A 23,056-nucleotide genomic window follows, 5' to 3' on the forward strand; every position below is an offset into this window, starting at 1 on the left:
CCTCTGGCAAAACAGGAACTATATCACAGACCGTATCAAATCGGTCGTATACGACCGCCGTGGCATGAGGAAGTTATTGAACTGTCGGTCGTATACGACCGCCTGGCAGTCAACCTGTTAAATCGGATGGTGATTAGGAGGTTGCTTCCGATCACTTTTTCGTTGAAAAAAAAATAGGGACTGACATTCTTTTTATTATAAGTCACTTAATTTTTGAGCTAGAGACTTTTTTATTCTTGGAGATAGATATTTTTAAATACTTTAAATTACTGTGAACAAGTTATCCTCGAAAAATGCATAGTTTTCCCGTCTTTTGACTTTCAAACTAAAATAATTAGCATTTGAAGAAGAAGAGCTAACATATAATAAAGTATAGCTCGATTACTATTTGGTCTTCAAGAAAATTAAAAAAAAACGGTTTTGTTTATTTTTTTAAAAGGTACGTTTTTGTTAAGTAAAGTTGTTTTGATAAAACGAAAAGTTATTAGCAGAAAACTTTGATTTTTTCAATATAAAGCTGACACTTTCGATAGCGAATAAATCGAAAAATATTAATTTTATCAAAAAAATGTGTAGAACGTTTTTTGCTTAGAATAAATGTTTTTACCAACTTTTACGGTCAAAATACAATAAAAAATTTCCACCCCCGAGATGGGGTGACAATCACCCCCATTGGACTATCCACAACTTGTTCTCAAATTTTCAAGCAAATTGATCCATTCTGTAAAAATTGTAGATTTAAAATTTCCGGAAAAATTTGGTGCCGGAAAAAACCTGTTTTTTCCGGGAAAAAATGGAAAAATTCGGAAAAATTGAAATTTGTTATAAAATAACAATATATATTATACACGATAACAGTGTTTTAGTTACTGAATTTATCATTAATATGAATCAAACAGAAGCACTTGCAAGGTACGGCTCTGTAGGATTAGTTCTCGGAAAATAAAATACCCCTCGATTTTCGGTGATTCCGGCAAAACTATGGTTAATTTCGCAGATTCTTCAAGAATGTCACAGAATGGCATATTTTGTTAATTTTATTGACACGTTTTGCTATTATTTTAAAGCACTCATTTTAGTAGTTTAGCCTTATCCGCAGTCAATGCGTGAACAAAGCTAAACTTTGCTGTAAAATAATTGAGTGTCTTTGTTTTGAAAATTGTTAGTTTTTGACCAAAGTGTTTGTTCGGGTTTCTGGTAAATAATTATTTTATAAATTTGGAATAGATTTTAGTGTTTTGAAGTTGTGATTTCAGTTTCCAAACCTGTTTTCCCAATTTTTCCCTTTTTTTTCCGCTATGTTAAATCTCTAAAAAATTGCGAGGTTTTGTCCTATTTTATGCTTCATTACTTGGACTATAATGGTAAGAAAAGCAAACAAAAATTATTCTCAAACGTAGTTTCGAATTAACTAAACTGATTTCTCAAGACCCTTCGCCAATAAGTGTTACTCTGTCTAAGGCCGATGCCACATTATGCGTTTTGAACGGATGCGGTGAAAACGCATCCGTTTCCAACGCAACCGGACCGACCTGTCACACTATGCGTTTAGTCTGGTGCAGGTAGTAAGCGCGTACCGATGACTCAAAACGCATCCGCTTCCAACGCAACCGGACCGATCTGTCACACTATGCGTTTTGACCGGATGCGTTTCCGACGCACCCGGTGAAAACGCATAATGTGGCATCGGCCTAAAGAAGACAGATGGCCTCGAAATCACCTAGAAAAATGAAATTGACTGTATGCAAAATAAAACATTAATAAGACCAGTGCTAACATATGGTTCAGAAACTTAAACAGAATAACCGAAAACTACTCAAGCGTTTTAAGCGAATAATCCTAAGAGGAATTTATGGAGGGATAAAAGAAAAAGGTTTGTGGCGCAGGCGTTACAACTTTGAGTTGATTAAGTGAAAGTTTTGGAGAACCTAACGTTGTAAAATTCATTAACCTATTGACTGCCAGCAACGCGCTTAACGTGTTTTGACAAACTTTGTTTATGTGCCGGCAACGCTACTCTAGCGTCCTTCATATGACCCATCTTCTGGGTCTAATATTTCATTGGCATATAGAGAATAATCTCCTATTGTGGGTGGCAGTCAAAAGGTGGTAGCACGCATTAGATGGATGGGACATGTAATCAGGCGAGAGGAAGATGCTAAAGTCAGAAAAGTTTTTGACCGAAGAGGGCCGATAGGACCACAAGCAAGAGGAAGACCGAGACTTACATAGATACCAAGACAACTTAGAAAACGATTTAAAATCTATTGGAATTAGAGCATGGATTAGAGTTGTCAGAAACAGGGACCAATGGAGGATTGTTCTGAAGAAAGCTTTGGCTCAAACTTAGCATACTACAATCTGCCTTCCCTACTAAAACCAATTATTTACCTGTAGTGCATTCTCACAGCAAGACCGTCAAACTAGTTTTTGTAAGAGTAAAATGGTTAGAGTATTCATTGTATTTTTGTCAAACAATGTCAAACAAAATATTTTTTTTCGGACATGGGTATTTTCAAGTTTCATAAGTTTTGAAACATCGCTATAGGGGAGTGCATATAGATTTTCACTTCGGAAAAAATCAAACAAGATAGAACTTTTGTAGTTTCACTAAGAAATGTTTAATAAACAACATATCAAAAGTTCTACTTGAGAAGTGGGTGCTTCAGTTTTTATTAAACAAATGAACTACGAAATTAGATGTTTTTAAATACCTCGGAAAATATAAATTTTAGAAAAAAACTGACTTGACCATTGAAAAATTCAGAAAATTTTACAAAAAAAACCTTATATAAAGAATTTTCTAAAATTTAATCTGTATCTTTTATAATTTTTTATTTATAACGCTAAAGTCACCCTTCTCACAAACATTGGCGCACTGTAAACTAGCGTAAGGCGAAGTGCACGATTGAGTTATTTTAATGTAATTCTTTAACTAATGGATTAAATAAAATTTTACAAATTGAACATGAAAGAAGAGTAATTAAACTATCTTATGGTTATAATAAAAAGAAATGAAATGTATGGGCATAAGTACGGTGTGGGCGGAAAATGAGCCTTACATGAATTTTGTTTAAAAATGATTCAAAAATGTGTAACTAATACAATTTTTCTTATAAAACTCTCAATTTTGCACAACTTACCTTTCAAGCATCTTACTAAATGATGTTTCGTTCTTAAAAAATCTCAAAGATTTAATTCAAATGGTATGACGTCTCAAAAACTGTAATTTTTGAAATCTTTGAAGTTTTATAGAATTAACACCATTTTAAGACGGTATTACTCAAGTTTGAACAGATCTATTAGAGATTTATATGTGCTTTATTAAAGCTTAGGATGTAATCTTTAAAATGAACTGAATAATTTTATTTTAGAAATGAAATAAACTATTTCTTTTTGAGAAAATTAAGAAAGATAACAAAAATGTAATACAAAAACCGAAAATTACCAGCTATAAAAATGTTTATACAAAGTGATCAAAACTTTTTTCTGTAAAACTTACCAAAATTACATTTAATAATAAGCTTCAACAATAATAAATGTTCAGCAAAAATTTTTTTTTGTAGCTCTTATACAGTAGGTATGTCTGCGTACCTTGGAACCTATTGATAACTTTTTTATTATCAGTTTTACGAAAAAAAATTATTCTTTATAAAATAATCTGCATCGTATATGCTCTAAGATGAAATCATAAAATTTAAAATTTAATTAATTTTATACGAGGTATGTCAAAAAATATGAATTTCATTCAAGAATAAAGTACCTTTACATTTCACAATATCGAAAATTGTTATTAAGAAAAGTTATTTGGAATAAAAATTTTTTTTAAGTGTTCAATTACATCCTTCTAATTAAAATATAGTGAATAATAAAGGCACTTAACTCTTAAGAAAAATTCATAATTTTTACATACCTCGTATAAAATTAAAAAAGTTTGATATCTGATGGTTGTATCTTAGATTTTAGACCAGAGTGATAATAGTGACCAGTGAATAGAGACCAGAGTAAGTGATAATAAAATAGTTATCATAATTGTAATAAAATGATGATAAGTATCCGTAATTTGAGAAAAAATTAAAATAATTTTTTTACGATTAGGATGATGTAATTGTATATTTAAACATAGTTTTTAATTTCAAACAACTTTTCATAATAGCATTTTTTAATATTCTGGAATGTAAAGGTACTTTACTCTTTAACGAAATTCGTATTTTTGACATAACTCGTATAAAATTGATAAAATTTGTTATCTGATGGTTGATTTTTTAGATTTTTGACTATCCAGAGCATTTTATGAGGAATAACTATTTTTCGTAAAATTGATAATACAAAAGTTTTCCATGTGGTTCCTAGCTAGGCAGACATACTGTGTAAGAGCTTCTGTATAAGAATTTTTAAATTGCAATGCCATATTCGGATTCAGCATAATCAAGAACATAATAGAAACATATTTGATCAAAGTAAAATGATGAATTTAATGATATTTTCAAAATTATATATACAAAACCATTGTTATTGTTTAAACAATTAATAAACAATTAGCGGCCAAACCTGCGCGTCGAACTTTTTACTTTAACATGTATAAACTAATACAAACAGTTTTAGATAAATATATGCTTGTTTGAATTTTTCCGAAACAATGCATCTTTTCGATCTATGTAATTGCACTCCCTTACTAGCTCTATTACTAGGTTAATATATCCAAAAATAAGTAGGATATGAACTGATGTTAAAAGAAAGCATATTATTAACTTTGGTATTTAATGTTTTGTAATCGTGCTGTGCGTCATAGTAGCTTTCTATAATATATATTATATAGTACAGGTCTATTTGCGTTTGAAGTGGTCATTTAGTGTCATTCTGAACTTGTAGCTCTAAAGTCGAATTGGGGTGTCATCATCTGGCAGTTTAAGTTTTAATTTTTTTTGTGTTTTTGGTAAACATTTTAGATTTACATTTTTTATTGTAATAACTGATATAAATGATTAATATAGTCTCTATACTCAATAAAGCTTAATTTTATTACATATTTTACTTCACTTCATTTATTATGTGTTGGTACTTGCTAATTTGCTTATAACACATTTAAATTTAATTTTTTAACTATTATCATAATATTAGTGGCTAATAAGTAATTAAACATGTTTTTTATATTCTTGTTTAACTCAACACATTATTTTGTTTATAGTGAAATAGATCACAGCAAATTTTTAAGGGTTGTTGTGAGCACCCCACGTGGCAGTTGACGTCTTGCAAAGCCACGTGGCAGGTGCCGGGTTAAAAAAATGATAAATTTACCAAACGTTTGTGCACAATTTCTAGCATCTATATCTTGATCTACGTCAAAAGTAGAGAATTTATAATTTAAATGTCCTATCAGAGCATCTCCAGCATCCCCTGAATATCCAGTTAATGTATTTAGTTTATAGCTATCCTTCTCAGGTCCAATTGCAAACGATTTGTATTGTGCATAGGCTGTTTTTTTCTCTCTATCTGTCAATTCAACGAGGAGTTCATTTGTTTCGAATCCTAAAATCAACAAAATAATTATGTTTTTAAAATACAAGGTTTACAAGGTTTTAAAATACAAAATTGGTTAGTGTTCACAAGCTCAGTAGATCTGTCTGTTGTAGTACCAGATACAAAACACTTATTGACAAAAATTGTAGACCGCTTTAAAATTCACATTTTAAAATTAATAACAATCTTTCATGATGTTTCACAACTGCGTGCTAGATGAAAGTTATGTATTTTTAATGGAATACCCTGTATTTTAGTTTAAATTTAAAATTTATTTTACTTCTCCTAGTGCGGCCGATACGTGAAACAATTGCACATTTAATGATACAAGCATATAATTTGGACCACATATACTACACATAAAGGTTCAAATTTAGATATGAGGCCATCTCAGATTTTGTCTTTTACAAAAATGGCGGGCATTCAAAATGGCGACATATGTGTTTAATAGTACCATAACTCTTGAACAAAAAGTCCGATTTTAACCAAATTTGGTATATAGGTTCTTTTTTTGATTTACAAGATGGATGTGGTGAACTAGAAGAATCGGTTTACCAAAAGTTGTGTTTTTACTGGTTGTTTATGTAAAAATATGTTTTATTTTCCAATTTTTTCCCTCTGTATATATTAGTTTTTCAAAAAGGTAATACCGCAATTGAAAAGAGCGTAAAAATATTTTGTAGAAAATATTTTGAACTTTTTAGTTATAAATTGCCATTTAATAAATGCATAACGTATCTTCAAATGTACCTATGTGTGGCAGATTCGTGCAAATATTATAAGAATTACTGTGAATTTAATGGTAGGATCATATAATTTGGAACACATATACTACATACGTCAAGGTTCAAATTTAGTTATAAGGCCATCTTAGATTTTACGTTTTACAAAAATAGCGGGCATTCAAAATGGCATATGTGACTAATATCACGATAACTTTTGAACGAAAAGTCTGATTTCAACCAAATTTGGTATACTAGGTTCTTCTTTTGATGTGTAAGGTCTTGAACTGAAAGAATTAATTTACCAGAAGTTGTATTTTTCCTAATTTTTCTGTAAGAACATGTTGTTTTTTTACCAATTCTTTCACCCTCTATACAGTAATTTTTCAAAAAGGTAATACCGGCGTTGAAAAGAGCGTAATATATTTTTTAGCAAATATTTTGAACTCTTTAGTTATGTTAATTACCAATTAATAAATGCATAACGTACTTCACATGTACCTATGAACCTATGTGGGGCAGATTCGTGCAAATAATATAAGAATTATTGTGCACTTAATGCTAAAGGCATATAATTTGGACAACATACACTACACATATAAAGATTCAAATTTAGATATGAGGCCATCTCATATTTGGTCTTTTACAAAAATGGCAGGCATTCAAAATGAATCTGCCGCACATAGCTACATGTGAAGATACGTTATGCATTTATTAAAAGGAAATTACATAACTAAAAAGTTCAAAGTCTTTCCTAGAAAATATTTTTATACTCCTTTCAATGGCGGTATTACCTTTTTAAAAAATTAATTAATGCAGGGTGGAAGAATTGAAAAAAAAAAACACCATATTTTTACAGAAAAAACAATAAAAACGCAATTTCTGGTAATCTCATTCTTCCGGTTCAAAACCTAGATCTTACTCGTCAAAAAAAGAACCTTGGTGCCAAATTTGGCTGAAATCGGACTTTTAGTTCAAAAGTTATCGTGCTCTTAGTCACATATCAATATCTACAGCCGCCACTTTGAATGTTCGCCATTTTTGTAAAAGGCAAAATCTGAGATGGTCTCATATCTAAATTTAAACTTTTGTGTGTAGTATATGTGGTCTAAATTATATGCTTCTACCATTAAATGCACAATAATTCTTATAATATTTGCACGAATCTACCACACATAGGTACATGTGAACATAGGTTATGCATTTATTAAATGGTAATTACCATAACTAAAAAGTTCAAAATATTTCCTAAAATATATTCTTACGCTCTTTTCAATGGTGGTGGTATTACAATTTTGAAAAATTAATATACACAGGGTGAAAAAATTAAAAATAAATTATTTACATAATATAAAATAGTTTTACATAAGAAACCAGATAAAACATAACTTCTGGTAAACCGATTCTTCCAGTTCACGATATTGATCTTATAAATCACAAAATGAACCTATGTAGCAAAAATTTGGTTGAGATAGGACTTTTCATTCAAAAGATATCATGCTATTAGTCACATATTTATACTCGCCCATTTTGAATTACCGCCATTTTTGTAAAAGGCAAAATCTGAGATGGCCTCATATCTAAATTTGTACCTTTATATGTGCAGTATATGTGGACCAAATTATATGCTTGTATCATTAAATGTGCAATTCTTATAATATTTGCACGAATCTGCCGCACTATCCATCACAGCAATATTTATAAGTTTTCACATGTTGTCACATTTTTAAATATAGGGTATTTAAAAATTTATAACCAGTATTATAATATAAACAAATTTATATCTTTATGTATAAATAAAAAGGCCTTTATAAATAAAAAGGAGTATAGGAAAAATAATTCACTGCAATCATGGTTTTTAATAAAACTTGTAAGGGGTATTCGCTGTGTGCAAGTATTTGGAGGGGATGCGAGAAACGATCGTGCGCGTATAGCGGAAAGATCTTGCAACTTTCTTAACATACACATATTTCTTAAAAAAATCATATTGTTAATTGAAATTGTCAAATTGACGTATATTTCATATCTACTGTCATCATCATTCTCTTTGCCTTATCCCTATGCGGGGTCGGCTTCCCTAATTGCATTTCTCCACACAATTCTATCTTGGGTCATATCAATGTTAATCCCCTTTACCAACATGTCCTGCCTTATCTTTACCTGAACAAGGAGATCTTAATCATATCTTTTTTAACTGTTTCAAATATATTCAGCATTCAGGAATTCTTTTAAGCAGCTTGCAAATGCTGCAAATATTTCCTCCGTACCAAATAAATAACCTATTGGCTACTAATGACAAAAAAGTATATGATTGTCTAATCAAATTTATACATAGTACAAATTTATGTCTGTAATCAATCTTATCCAATCTCGTTAACCTTTTTTTTACCCAATTGTTTATTTTTCCTCCTTTTCCCTATTTATAGTAATATCTTGTAGGAATTTTTAAGAGGTTTTTTTTTCTTTTGACTATTATGACCTGTTTGCAATAGTAGGTATAGATAGACACTTTTTTATTTAGTATTAAGTAAATTAGAATAATATGTTTTTCTTTTTAATAATTTGTATTAGGTTTAATAGTTTTTTTTGTATTAGTATTAATTATTATCAAGTTGTATCTGGCTAAATAGCTAAGTGCTAAAGTCACAAATAAAAAAAAACATGTCCTGCCTTATCGTCTCCCCCCAGGTCTTCTTTGGTCTTCCTTTCCTACTCCTTTCAGGACTCTGCACTTCAGCTATTCTTCGTATTGGGTAATTAACGTCTCGACGTTGAACATGCCCAAACCATCTTAACCTACGCTCTCTCATTTTGGCATCAATTGGTGCCACACCTAGACTTCCCCTAATATACTCATTTCTAATTTTATCCTTCTTTGTCACTCCACTCATCCATCTAAGCATTCTCATTTCGCCACATGCATTCGTTGTTCCTCTTTCATTTTCACTGCCCAACATTCAGTTCCGTGCATCATAACCGGTCTTATGGCTGTTTTATAGAATTTTCCCTTCAGCTTTATTGGAATTTTTCTGTCACACAACACACCACTCGCTTCTTTCCACTTCATCCATCCATCCCTAATTCTACTGCATGCATCTCAATATATTTCTCCATTACTCTGTAATACCGATCCTAGGTACTTAAAACTATTGCTTCTCACAATCATTTCACCACCCAAAGATACCATTTTATTTGTAGTAACTCCATCTTTAAATGAACATTCCAAATACTCTGTTTTTGTCCTACTAAGTTTTAAACCTTTTTCCTCCAGAGCTGGTCTCCACTGTTCCAGTTTTTGTTCTAAGTCTCTTTCACTATTTCCTATTAACACTGCATCATCAGCATACATTAGGCACCATGGAATACTACCCTGTAGTTTCGCTGTTATCTGGTCCAAAACTAATGAGAATAAATAAGGACTAAGCACCGAGCCTTTGTGCAATCCTACTTTCACCTGAAATTGATCAGTCTTTCCCACACCTGTTCTAACACTAGTCGTTACTCCCTCATACATCTCTCTCATAATCTTTACATATTCGCCAGGGACTCCTTTCTTATTGAGTGCCCACCAGAGAATCTCTCGAGGAACTCCATCATATGCTTTCTCAACATCAATGAATACCATATGAGCGTTGGTCTTTTTATTCCTGTATTTTTCCATCAGTTGCCTCACAATGAAAATTGCATCTGTTGTTGATCTGCCCTGCATAAAGCCAAATTGATTATCGGATATTTCGGTTTCTTCACGTCCCATATTTTCATGGCGTGGCTAACTAGTTTTATAGCCCTGTAGTTTGTGCATTGTTGTATGTCTCCCTTGTTTTTGTAGACAGGTACTAATATACTGCTTCTTCATTCGTCTGGCATTTGTCCAACTTTCATAATTCTATTAAATAGACCTGCTAGCCCACTTATTCCTGTCTCTCCCAATGCTCTTCATACTTCCCCAGAAATATCATCTGGTCCGACTGCTTTTCCTTTCTTTACTTTTTGAAGCGCTTGAGCCACTTCCTCGTTTGTTATTCTGGTAACCATTGCTGTTACTGTCTCCGTTAACTCCACAGGCTGTCTGTCAAATTCTTCATTTAATAAACTGTCAAAATACTTTCTCCATCTCTTTTTGACATCCTATTCGTGAATTAGTATTTTATTATTTTCATCTCGGATTCATCTAATCTGATTAAATCTAATCTAATCTGATCTATAACGCATCATTTGCGAAACCCCATTTTCTTCAATGACAGTAGATATTTCATATCTACTGTCATTGAAGAAAATGGGGTTTCGCAAATGATGTGTTATAAATAAAAATTATAAAAACGTTGCTCTACAATATTGATATGATATGAAATTATTAAAGTTAATTTAATTAATGGTATTTTGCTTGTAGTACAATGTTTACGTTTTAATAACAACCTCAATCTTCCCTTTTCTTCTTATTCTTTTTTGGGCTATGGCCTTAAAAATTATCCAGTAACCAGGACTAATATAATTGGCCAATATAATTAAAAGTACTATAAATGTTGCCGAGCTGTGAAACCAGGTGTCGCTTCTACGAGTTTGCACGGTCCCAATAGAGGAGAAAGAAAAAAATTTATGAACGTTTTACCTGTCATATGATAAATATTTTCCAATCCCATCCAGAATTCACCATCCAGATCTCCAAAACCAAACTTGTAGTCTCTCCATGGCAGATAGAAATCCTGGGATCCATCAAATCTATTCTGAATGTAAGTCCAACCTCCGCCTCTTGATTCCATATCACAAAGAACAGAATATGGTTTACTGCTTGTTCTGGGTTTGATGACGTATATTCCAGAATGATTGTTACCTTGAATTGAAAAGATTATACAAGGTGTCCCAAAAGTAGCGGAACGGTCGAATATTTCGCAAACTAAACATCGGATCGAAAAACTGAAAAAAACACGTTTTCAATCATTTTTAAAAATCTATCCAATGGCATCAAACACTATCCCCCACCCCACCCCCTGGAGGTGGGGTGGGGGACAAGTTTAAAATCTTAAACGGAAAGCCCCAGTTTTTATTGCAGATTTGAATTTATTATGTAAAATGAGTAACTTTTATTCGAGACATTTTTTCGAATTATGGAAAGATGGCGCTATAATCGGAAAAAATCATTTATCGTGACACCATAGGTAAATTATAGAGACGGTCTAACTTCTCGAAAAATGCACTTCTAAATAAAAAGTCAAAAAATACGTATTTAATATGTTTCCAAAATCCTATCGAATACTACTAAACATGATCCTCCACCCAACCCCCTAGAGGTGGGGTGGGCGTAACTTTAAAATCTTAAATAGCAACCTCCATTTTTTATTCCACATTTTTATTTGTTATGAAAAATTAAGCAAGATTTATTCGAAACATTTTTTAGATTTGTTTTAGTAGCTCCATCTATCAACTATTCCAAAAAATGTTTCGAATAAATGTTGCTTAGTTTTTCATGACGAATTCAAATCTACAATAAAACATGGAGGTCGCCATTTAAGATTTTAAAGTAACCCCCCTCACCAAGTTGTGGGGGTGAGGTGGAAGGTCATGTTAAGCGCTATTCGATAGGTTTTTGAAAAATATTAAATATGTATTTTTTTGATTTTTCATTTGGAAGTGTATTTCTCGAGATATTAGACCGTTTTTATAATTTACCTATGGTATCACAATAAATTGTTTTTTCCGATTACAGCTCCATCTATCCGTAATTCGAAAAAATGTCTCGAATAAAAGTTACTTACTTTTACATAAGGAATCCAAATCTAAAATAAAAACTTTAGGTTTCCATTTAATATTTCAAAGTTACCCCCCACCCCACCTCTAGGGAATGGAGTGGGGGATCGTGTTTGATGTCATTAAATAGATTTTTAAAAATTATTGAAAACGTATTTTTTAGTTTTTCGATATGATATTTAGTTCGCGAAATATTTGACCGTTCCCCTACTTTTGGGTCACCCTATATATCATAAAGTAAAGATCGAAGAAGTAATATTTTTTTGCTTCCACTGTTGGTTACCATAGCCCATCAATTTTAAACAAGATAGGAAACACCATGTTAATTCTGTGAAATATGTTACATAATGTCCATGTGGTGAGACCGCTCCCGTCTGAAAAACATTTCTAATTCGGTTTCTCTGCGGATTCATATTCAAAAATGTCCCCTTTAAACAAATCTGAAGGGTTTCGGACGGAGTTTTTGGGCAGAAATTGCTTAAACAATTTTTTTAAACAAATACGTAAGATCACCTTTTATTGCTCCAAAAAATATATTTTTAGATTTTTTGGGTCATTCTAAATCAGAAAGGTATCTTGTGATTTTCTCAAAAATTGACAGTTTTCGAGTTATATGCGATTTAAAATCTAAAAAATGCGACATACGCATTTTCGAGGCTTAAAAACCAATGCCAATAACTTTGATTAAAGTTTAAATATTCCTTTTCAAGATTCCGAAAAGTGATCGAGTCTAACTTCAATTGAGACCGTAGTTTTTTAATTGTTAATTATGCCTGTCCATCCGGTTTTTTGTCGGTGCGGCGCGCACTATTTTCAAAAATCTCCTATTTTCCTCCAAAAAATATTTTTTCTAGATTCTTTGGGACATTTTAAATAAAATAAGTTTTTTGATATTTTTCTCAAAAGTTAATAGTGTTAAAGTTATAAGCGATAGTATGATAAAATTGATCCAAATAATGGCATAACCCAGACATCCAAAGTGAAAGTTATCCTCCAACACCAAATTGTTCTATAATATGGTCCACATAATGTTCAGAAAAAAGTCACACCATTTTGAGCGTCGGGTTTGGGGGGAGCGGGGGGAGAAATCGGTAAATTCGTAGTTTTTTACGTTTTTCGTCAATAATTCTAAAACTATGCGGTTTAGCATGAACCACCTTCTATACAAAAATGTTCCACATTAAATTTGAAATATAAAAGGTCCTATGCATAATCCTTCTAAAATGAACGGTTCCAAAATTACGGAGGTAGTATATTGTAATTGGTCCAAAAAACGCCCAACCTAGACATCCAAAGTAAAAGTTTTCCTCCAACACCAAATTGTTCTATATGGTCCAGGATTTTTTTTAAATAAACATTAATTTTTGGTGCTACGCGCAGGATAGCTGATAGTTTGCTCTGATTGGACATTCAAATGACCTTTGATAATGATTGATAAATTTTAATTTCCAGTACATTTTGTTATAAATAAATAAATTTGTTTATTGCAAAATAAAAACAACATACTCTGTCCTTTGAAATAACACTTTTTTTAGCAAAAGTTTCTTTGTTCATATATTTTAGTTTAGAGAATAAAAGTTTATTATTTTTAAACATATGCAATTGTTTAAACAATATTTTTCACAAACAAATTCAAATTAGTTTGATTTTTGTGGAATTAAAATATTAAAATACAACAAAATATAGAGTAAGAAAATAATATATTAGATAAAGATTGGCAAACATTTTGGTGGAAATCAACTTGTGTGAATCAAACACCGCTGTCCTGCGCATAGCACCAAAAATTATTGGTTATTTAAAAAAATTCCTGACGCCGTGGTAATTATTCTTAAAGGTACTCTATTCCTCTATGTAAAATGTAAAATTCCGCTATGTAAAAAAACTTGCTATCTGCTTCATTTTAAGTCCTGCAACATTTTGAAAAAATGAATTATTTAGCGAAAGCTGGATTGCAAAACTTATTTTGCAAAATCTATTCAATATGAAATATACAGTATTCTTCTACTATGTCATAAAGTTTTTCTGGGTAAAATATGAAGATCCTATGTGTAGCATAAATGGTTGAAAAGCGAAAAATGCGAATACTTGTTTTTTATGGTCTTTTTTTCGCAATTATTGCTATTTTGCAACAAGGGTGACAATTTTTAAAATTCTTAGCCAAGCCAATATTGTAGGAAATTTAATTACGCAACTTTTATGTTAGTGCAACTTTTCTCGGAAGTGAATATTTTGAAAGTTATAATCAAAAAACGAAGAAAAACATTATTGACATTTTGATTATTTAAACAATGTTCCGGACCTTCTTGAGTGGGAGGATAACTCAATTATTATTATATGAGTAAATTTCAAGCAATTTGTGCAAAAAAATATGAGTCACCTCTCAACGTCCGTCTCAAAACAGATGCGCCCTGGACTAAATGTAAAACAAAATTTAGCGTGGGATAAAAAAGTTTATTTGAAGAACGTTTATTTTTTGGTTCTTTTTAATGGCGGTACAGGCTCTTTTTTAATATTTTATTTAATTATAGAGCAATTTTCACATACTAACCTATTTCTCAAATTGGGCTCAATACCGCCATTCTTTACTATACAGTGAAACCTCGATAAGTCGGATTAATCGGGACCGCGGCTGATCCGGGTTATCGCAAATCCGGTTTGACCGGAGAATATGGCAAAAATTAATAAAATACATGTAAATAATAAACAAATACACATTATAATTGCAAAAACATGAAATACAGATGCACAGTACATTTATAGTTATTTTCCTAACAAGTTCAGAAACCAGTGGCGTAGCGTAGTGGGGCGGCAGGGGCGGCCCACCCCGGGCGGAACTTTTTAGGGGGCGGCAAAATTTAACAATAAATAATAAAAATATTTTGTAAATATTTGAATCATTTTATATTTTTATCGCAACTACAAATTCGGACTGATTGAAAGGAGCACGGAATTTTTCATTACTTATTTTGTGACGAATTCGGGGAATTCTTTTTCTTTGAATGATATTTTGTAGCCACTGGCAACAACGTCTATAAGTCTATACTGACTTGTGGGAATTCCCCGTTTATGACTAACAATCAGCACAACGTTTTTCGGCATTTTAGAACCTTGCTATTCTTTTTTTTTTCTCGCCGACACATCGTTGGGAAGTTTTGATAGCAGCTACAGGCCAAAGAAGGATGCAAGACACGCGGTGGAGTGCAAGAGGTAATGCCGTAAATGTGACATGACATCATTACAAAAACATTCTCGTCACTTTGGAAAAACTGACAGAGGCAGGTGAAAGCTTAAACACTAGGACAGATGCAGGTGCTTTACTAGTTTCGATGCAGTGCTTTTCCTTTATTTGTTTTTTAGGCCTGTCGCAACCGGTGCTACATGAAGTGAATGATGCACAAAAATATTTACAAACAAGGGGACTTGACATAAGATTGTGCGCTCAGAAAGTAAATGCTTTGAGGATGATATTGACAGAGAAAAGCGAGAAATGGGCAAATAGCGCTGTAGGTTATGCAAAAATATATGTGAAATACTTTGAATTTCCATAAAACCTCGGAGGCGCATAACAAGAAAGCTAATTTTCGATGACGGAAAAATGAGTTGAGACAAAAGGTGTTTTCTTCGTTAGATAGAGTTATTGTAGCAATTCGTGAGCATTTTCAACAGCAACAGAATTTAACGAATAAGTTCTTTTATCTAATTATTAGATCCAGACAACACTGAATGTAATCTAGACTACGCATCCGATGAAATTGATGAGCAGGGTTTCAAGCTGGAAAAACTTCGACTGCGGACTTTCGTTGCTGCTACAGGTAACGAAATTTATTAATGCAGACTCACTTTAATTATTTAAATTTATTGTTAAATCCAAGTTGGAAGATACTCTATCAAATATTTTAATATTGTTCCGAATATTTTTCACAGTTGCTATAAGCAATTCCAGCTGCTATGAGAGAAGTTTTTCAAAATTGAAAATAATTAAAAATATTTAAGATCGACAATGAGTAGTCTAAGAATAACTAATTTGGCTATTTTGTTTATTGAGCAAAAGGTGTGTGGTGCGGTAGACATTGATGGTGCAATAAAAGACTTTGCTCTTAAAAAAAGTAGACGTATAAATTTTTAATTGAAGACGGAAGTTTTGTTTTTAATTCTAACAAATACTCATGTTACTTTTTAATAAAAATAAAAATCTAACAGTACCGTTTTAGTTATAATTAAAAATTGATTTTATTTAATTTTGTCGATCGTCACGGTGTACCTAATCTTAAGTGATAGGTAACTAAGTTACATCAATGTATCTAATTGGTTAAAGGAAAAGAATAATTTTTGTATTAATAAACGTAATTGTAAAACTTAGATAAACTTTTTTTATGTAAAATCCAATCTGTATAATACAAAATAATTATGACTGTTCTCGCCGAAAAGTTCTCTATAATAAATTAATGTGTGTAATGTTATACAATAAATTAAAATACCTAAATAAGAGGGCGGCAAAATTGTTTTCCGCCCCGGGCGGCCGACACTCACGCTACGCCACTGGCAGAAAGCCATTATTTTCCGCACGCCACTGCATTTTGCCGAACGACGCAAAGCGGGAGTTCGGCAAGCAGTCGAGTGCGGAAAAGAGACTTTCTGCAAGAGTTAGGAACAATATTTTTTCTAAGAGTCTTTAAAAAATTACCCAATCTTAATCAATTAATTTAATTAATATGAAAATACATACACAAATTAATTCTTTGACAAGGTTGTCAAAACCAAACTTTCAATATAATTAGTTAGCATGACGACGATCTTGGTTTCCATGACGATGATTCAAAACGACTGTTATTGTCTACCGATTTGACTTTCGAATATTATGTCAAAATAATTTTATTTCATCGAATTGTCGCGTTAATTTCATTAAAACAGGAACACAATAAGATATATTTGAAATCAATTAGTAAATAATATTTAAATATTAGTTTATTGCATGTATTATAATTACTTTAAGGCCATATTAACATATCTAAATTAACACGCGTGCGGAAAAGTAAAAACCGCGTGAGGAAAAGTAACGCGCGTGCGGAAAATTAACACGCGTGCGGAAAAGTGAAACTTTCTAAACTAAAATGCGTGCGCGAAAGTACACATTTTTGCACGCTCGTAGAAAAAATTACTTACAGTTGTATACAGTATTGTTTATTTCTTGGTAAAAAACTCAGTCAAACTGAAAAAATATTGGTTTTGTCTGATGGAAATCGGTCCGGGTTAGCGGGACTTCCGGGTTATCGGAGGCCGACTCTATTACGAATACGTGTGTCAAATATTTCGACAAAATATTCAAGATTAAAGTTGCAATCTTAGAACGTGTTTTCCACGCGCTGATGTTGCCTCTTAAACTGGTGCTTCAAATCCTGTTTAAATTTACTAACTTTATTTGAATTCCAAATATTTCAAAAGCACCTTTTTCTCTCTCTTCAACAGTTTATGTCTTATTGCTGTGAAAGTTATCAGTGGCACCCAAAATCCCGACACGCCAAAATCCCAACATGCCACAATCCTCGCATAAGTAAAACTCCCGACCACTACATTTTGAATATTTAGTGTTTTCTTTTTAAATGCAATACCAAATCATATACAGTGATGAGCGCACTAATAATACCTGCAAAATAACGCTAAATATGGAAAACATAATACATTGCGAAACAAAAAGAGACGCAACTAGTGGAGGTGAAAATTATCGTTATAAACGTATAAATTAACAACACATTACATAGTTTCCCACCTTTAGACGTATCAGAAGAGTATGACAAAACTGTCACTGTGAACTGTGACAGTAGTTATTTTGCCGGATATTAGCTCGCCCATCACTGTATAGAGTAGAGTCGAACCCGCTTATTAGAATACCTGTTAAAGGAATATCTCCAAAATGTGTTTACTATGCACATATGATCGGTTATTAGAATATTCCTGTTATAGGAATACTTTTGCTTGGCACGAAGTCTATTCCAATAAGCGTATTAATTACTGAAATGCACGGTTGTAAATGACTTGATAATAATACCTATTGTTTGTTCCAACGAAAATTTGACCCCCTCAGAAATACAGAAACCAAGAGCTTCTTCAAAATTTAAAAAAATACGTCAATTTTCAATGGCAGGGGACGAATTTTCCTGCAAAATTCATGCCCTCAAATGTAACCCCCTACTGTCCTGCATCGACCACCAGTTTTTTTTTAGAAAGTCTGGTCGAGTGGCACATCAAGGTAATTTTTTTCTCTAAACGACGATCTATTTTTTTTTAATTTACGTATTAAGTTGGAAGATAATTTTGGACTTAACAAATTTATTATAAATTAGTTTAATCCAAAATTATCTGTAAGGTTATTCCGCAAATAAAAAAAAATAGAGGGCTCTGTATATAAAATAAATACCTTTCAATTGATGAGCCGTTTCACTACACTTGCTATTAAAAAAACTGGGTGGCTGATGCGGGGCAGGGAAGAGGGGACGAATTTTGCATGAAAATTCGTCCCGTCCTCCATACAAATTGACATTTTTTTTAAATTCTGAAAAACTCTTGGTTTCTGAGTTACCGTGGTGGGGGTTATGGGTGTAGGGTTGTGCTATAGAGGTAGTACCTTTAATCGGAACGACCACATCGAGCGTCATAGACGGGAGATGGTTCTTGATAACTGGTCCTCATAAGACACCCAACTCTCACTTATGGCTCCACGTGCCACACCCTGGGCAACTGCATTGGTCTGCAGGCTAAACTAAGTGAGGGTAGCCAGATATGGTGAAAATAGCAACGTCTGTACCCAGAATGGGCGGTTGCAAACGGCGTCTGTTCCATAGTGGGCGGCTGAAAACTAAGCCTGGAAGTGGCACGAAGGAAGTCAACGGGATAACACCTTCATTATTTTTCCCAAGAGAATCACATGAATATATTCAACTCAAAAATATCCGGAGGTATAAATGGTTCCCCAATCGGATCTCCGGGGGGAACGGTCTTGAATGTTACAAATGTACGAGCAAACTTAAGAAATACATTAAAGATAGGCACCTGGAATACACGCAGATTATTTGAAGCCGGGAAGCTGGCTAACCTAACTCAAGAAATGTGCAGAATTGATCTAGATATCCTGGGGATCTCAGAAATCTGGTGGCCTGGATCCGGTAAATGCACCACAGAGAGCGGAACATTCTTTTACTCAGGCAATGACGACCGCGATCATAGAAAAGGCGTCGGGATTATGATAAGTAAAAAATTTATGAGAGCTGTCACAGAGTTTGTACCATATTCCGACCGCACAGCCTTGGTAAAACTTGAAGTGAAGCCAAATAATCTCAACATCATAGAGGTCTATGCACCAACTGTAGATGCAGCAGATGAAGAGGTGGAAAACTTTTATAGTGAAATCAAAGAATTTCTTAAATTGACAAAGAAACATGATGTTAATATAATTATGGGAGATTTTCATTCCAAAATAGGGAAAGGCAGCTTTGAAGACGTAGTTGGACCTTATGGTCTTGGAACAAGGAACGAAAGGGGTGACCGGCTTGTACAATTTTGTCAGGAAGAAAACATGAGAGTTACCAACACATGGTTCCAACTCCACCCCCGTCGCCTTTATACTTGGAAATCTCCAGCCGATAGAGCTCAGAACATAATAAGAAATCAGATAGACTTCATTCTCATCAACGGTAGATTCAGCACAACTGTCAAAAGAGCTTGCACATATCCTGGAGCAGATGTGCCTTCTGACCATGTACTATTAGTGGCCGTCATAAAGATCGCTCTTTCATGCAAAAACAAGCCTGAAACTCAACAACAGATCGCATTGGATAAACTGAAAGATCCAATGATACAAGCAGAAATAAGTAATAAAATAAACACACAAATTCAAATATTGACGACAAACATTACCGAAGATCTTACACCAACATGGGATACGATTACAAGTGCTGTAACAGACATCATAAAAAGCGACTTGGGGTACAAACCAAAGAACAAGAAGCAAAAATGGATGACATAAGAAGTACTATTACTAATGGATAAACGACGACGACACAAGAATGACCCAGATGGCAGCAATATGTATAAAAACATTAACAGGCAAATAAAAGCAAAGATAAAAATAGCAAAAAATGAATGGCTTAAGCAACAATGTATCGATCTAGAACAGGGTTGGGCAAACTTTTTGTGGTAAGGGCCACAAAAAGTTTTTGCTCTATTACTAAGGGCCGCAAAATTTGTTACCTACGGTAAAATTTTCAAATGTTATAATTTTTTTACTATTAATTCTAATTTTGTTTAAGTGACGTTCGCAGAGATTTAGGCATGCTATCTCCCCCCCTCTCCCCTTCAAAATATCTATTTTTCGTTCACATTGCTATTAGTTATGTACTTATATATTTGAAAGGAAATTCCATGCTTATATAGATGCAAACGTCATACAGTGTGTCGCATTTAAGATGAAGACACCCCTATATTTCAGCTATCATACAGATTTTAAATGTTGATGGTTTACATTTTTTAAGATAGTCAACTGAAATTTAAATTTTAAACGCGGCCTACTGCGAATCCACAGGGTGAATTTTCGATATTTTGCTTCGCGTCAGAGATGTCGGAAAAAGTTATTTGGAAAGGTTGTTCCAAATATTATAACCCCACATACCCAATTTCATGACCAAATTCGAACTTTTAGTTTTTTCAGTATTTGTACTCCAGCTCCTAACGCTGGCCCGAGATGTATCTCGGGACAGCCAATTGTAGGTTTTAGGATCCTAACTACAAATACTGACAAAACTAAAAGGAATTTTATCATGAAATTTGTAGGTCTCGATCCCGCGTACCAAAGAAAACTTGATTGATAACAAGCTGAAAATTTGTTAATAGCTTAAGGGTGTCTAGTCGGAAAAACTTTGATATATGGGAACACTGGAACAGGGGCAGTTTTAATTGTGGAACAGGTTAAAAATTTGGAACGGTCAGACTACGAAAACGTCAGATGTATTTTGTCCGACAGAACTTTCAATTGATTTGTTACCCTTTCATTAAACTCTCATGCAAAAATCAGACTGCTATTAAAAACAGTAAAATCCTGTATAAAAGGTATATTTAAAATCCCTCAAAAGGGCAACATCAAAATCACATAACTAGTATTCGACTAGTTTACCAGTCATCATCAGTGCTTAGCTAAAATGAATATAACCTGATAAAATAATGCAAAGATATTGAAATTTTGACTACGGTTAAAAAAATTATAGGTTATACTCAAGTGCAATATACATGCTAACCACCAAGATATTATTTAACAAAAATATGTGGGTCAAAGCCCAATAAATGAAGCCCAGACCCACATATTTTTGTTAAATAATATCTTGGTGGTTAGCATGTACATTGCACGTGAGTATAACCTATAATTTTTTAAACCATAGTCAAAATTTCAATATCTTTGCATTATTTTATCAGGTTATATTCATTTTAGATAAGCACTGATGATGACTGGTAAACCAGTCGAAAACTAGTTATGTGATTTTGATGCGGCCCTTTTGAGGAATTTTAAATAGGTATACCTTTTATACAGGATTTTACTGTTTTTTGTATTAATGGTATACAGCCAACTACAGGAAAACTTTTTCCTTGCAGACTGCTATTACTAACCAACATAATTTCTGTCATTTGACATGTTCTTCGTGTTCCACACCAGTCTGATTTTTGCATGAGAGTTTAATGAAAGAGCAACACATCAATTGGAAGTTCAGTCCGACAAAATACATCTGACGTTTTCGTAGTCTGACGTTCCAAATTTTTAATATGTATGTATGTATACACCGTTCTTAGGCGTCAACGCCCTTCGGTAGGGATCTATGGAGGAGTATCACCAAGCCGGAAGCCCTTATCCCTTCCCGTACCGCTCCTCCATAGGCCGATCAGACGCCAGTTTATTCCAGACCAAGCCGTAGACTCTATTGAGTTTTATACTACGGCGTTGGCCTTTTATAAATTTCATGACCAAGCTGAGGCTCGAACCAGCGACCGCAAATCGCAAATCCACTAAACTTGTCGATCGACTGAGCCCCAGCTAACTGGACCGTCAAGACCGACATATGTTCCACCATTAAAACTTCCCCTGTTCCAGTGTTCCCATATATCAAAGTTTGTCCGACTAGACACCGTTAAGCTATTAACATATTTTCAGCTTGCTATTAATCAACTTTTTTTCTTATGCGGGATCCAGACCTATTGGTATGTGGGGTTAAGTTGGATTTATAGTTTGACGTAGCGTAGACGTAGACGTAACGTAGACGCACTGGAAAAGTTCAACACCGAGTTTTGTGTACTCTTGTTTATAAATGAACGCAAGCGCTTGACGGAACGTAAGAGAAACGTAACGTAACGGAAGAGTTCACCAACTTTCATCTTTTACAGTGCGTTTCTTATGTCTGGCCAATCAAAATCAAGAATTTTGTTCTGTCACACACCCAAAGCCCAAAGTGGACACGCCCTCATCCATTTTGTAAGGTTAAGGTGTTTATGAACATATTCGAATTTTGTTAATTATTTGTTACAATTAAGTTATTAATTTAATAAAAATATATCATGGTGTAGTTTCAATATTTCAGATAAATATATGAGTTGTTTATTAGTCTAATTCTGGGTTATCCACACCAGAGACTATTTTATTTCAAATCAGGCCCGAGGCACTATACAATTTTTGGGCCTCTAAATATAATTTAATAATAATAATAACATTTTTAAATAAATTTAATTATTATTTAATAGAAATACAGTTTCACCAGAAATTTAAATTTTAATTAAATATATATAAATAAAATTTATATTTCAACAATTAAACATTGTTTACCTAATTATAACCCTTATTGTTATCATTTACCATTTCCTGTTCGTAAAATGAAAGAATTTTGAAAAGGTATTTTGTTATTGTAATAAAAATGTTTTTTTGGTTCTCTCTCCGGGCCACAGTATAATACGGGCCCGAGGCAGGTGCCTCAATGGCCTAGTGGTAAAATAGGCCTTGATCCACACATATACGATAGGTAAATCCAATAAACATTAAA

The 23,056-nt window shown here is 33.1% G+C and overlaps 1 protein-coding gene across 1 annotated transcript in view; it reads right to left on the reverse strand.

Moving 5' to 3' along the window:
* LOC114324256 (microfibril-associated glycoprotein 4-like) overlaps positions 1 to 23,056 on the reverse strand; it is a 42,991-nt gene that overhangs the window by 7,723 nt on the left and 12,212 nt on the right. Inside the window, exons 4-5 of the mRNA XM_028272053.2 lie at positions 10,852 to 11,073; positions 5,299 to 5,529 (exon numbers count right to left, since the gene is read on the reverse strand). Coding sequence (XP_028127854.2) covers positions 5,299 to 5,529; positions 10,852 to 11,073 — 453 coding nt within the window. The remainder of the gene's footprint in view (positions 1 to 5,298; positions 5,530 to 10,851; positions 11,074 to 23,056) is intronic.

Source organism: Diabrotica virgifera, chromosome 7 (assembly GCF_917563875.1).
Source record: "Diabrotica virgifera virgifera chromosome 7, PGI_DIABVI_V3a".
Taxonomy (NCBI): domain Eukaryota; kingdom Metazoa; phylum Arthropoda; class Insecta; order Coleoptera; family Chrysomelidae; genus Diabrotica; species Diabrotica virgifera.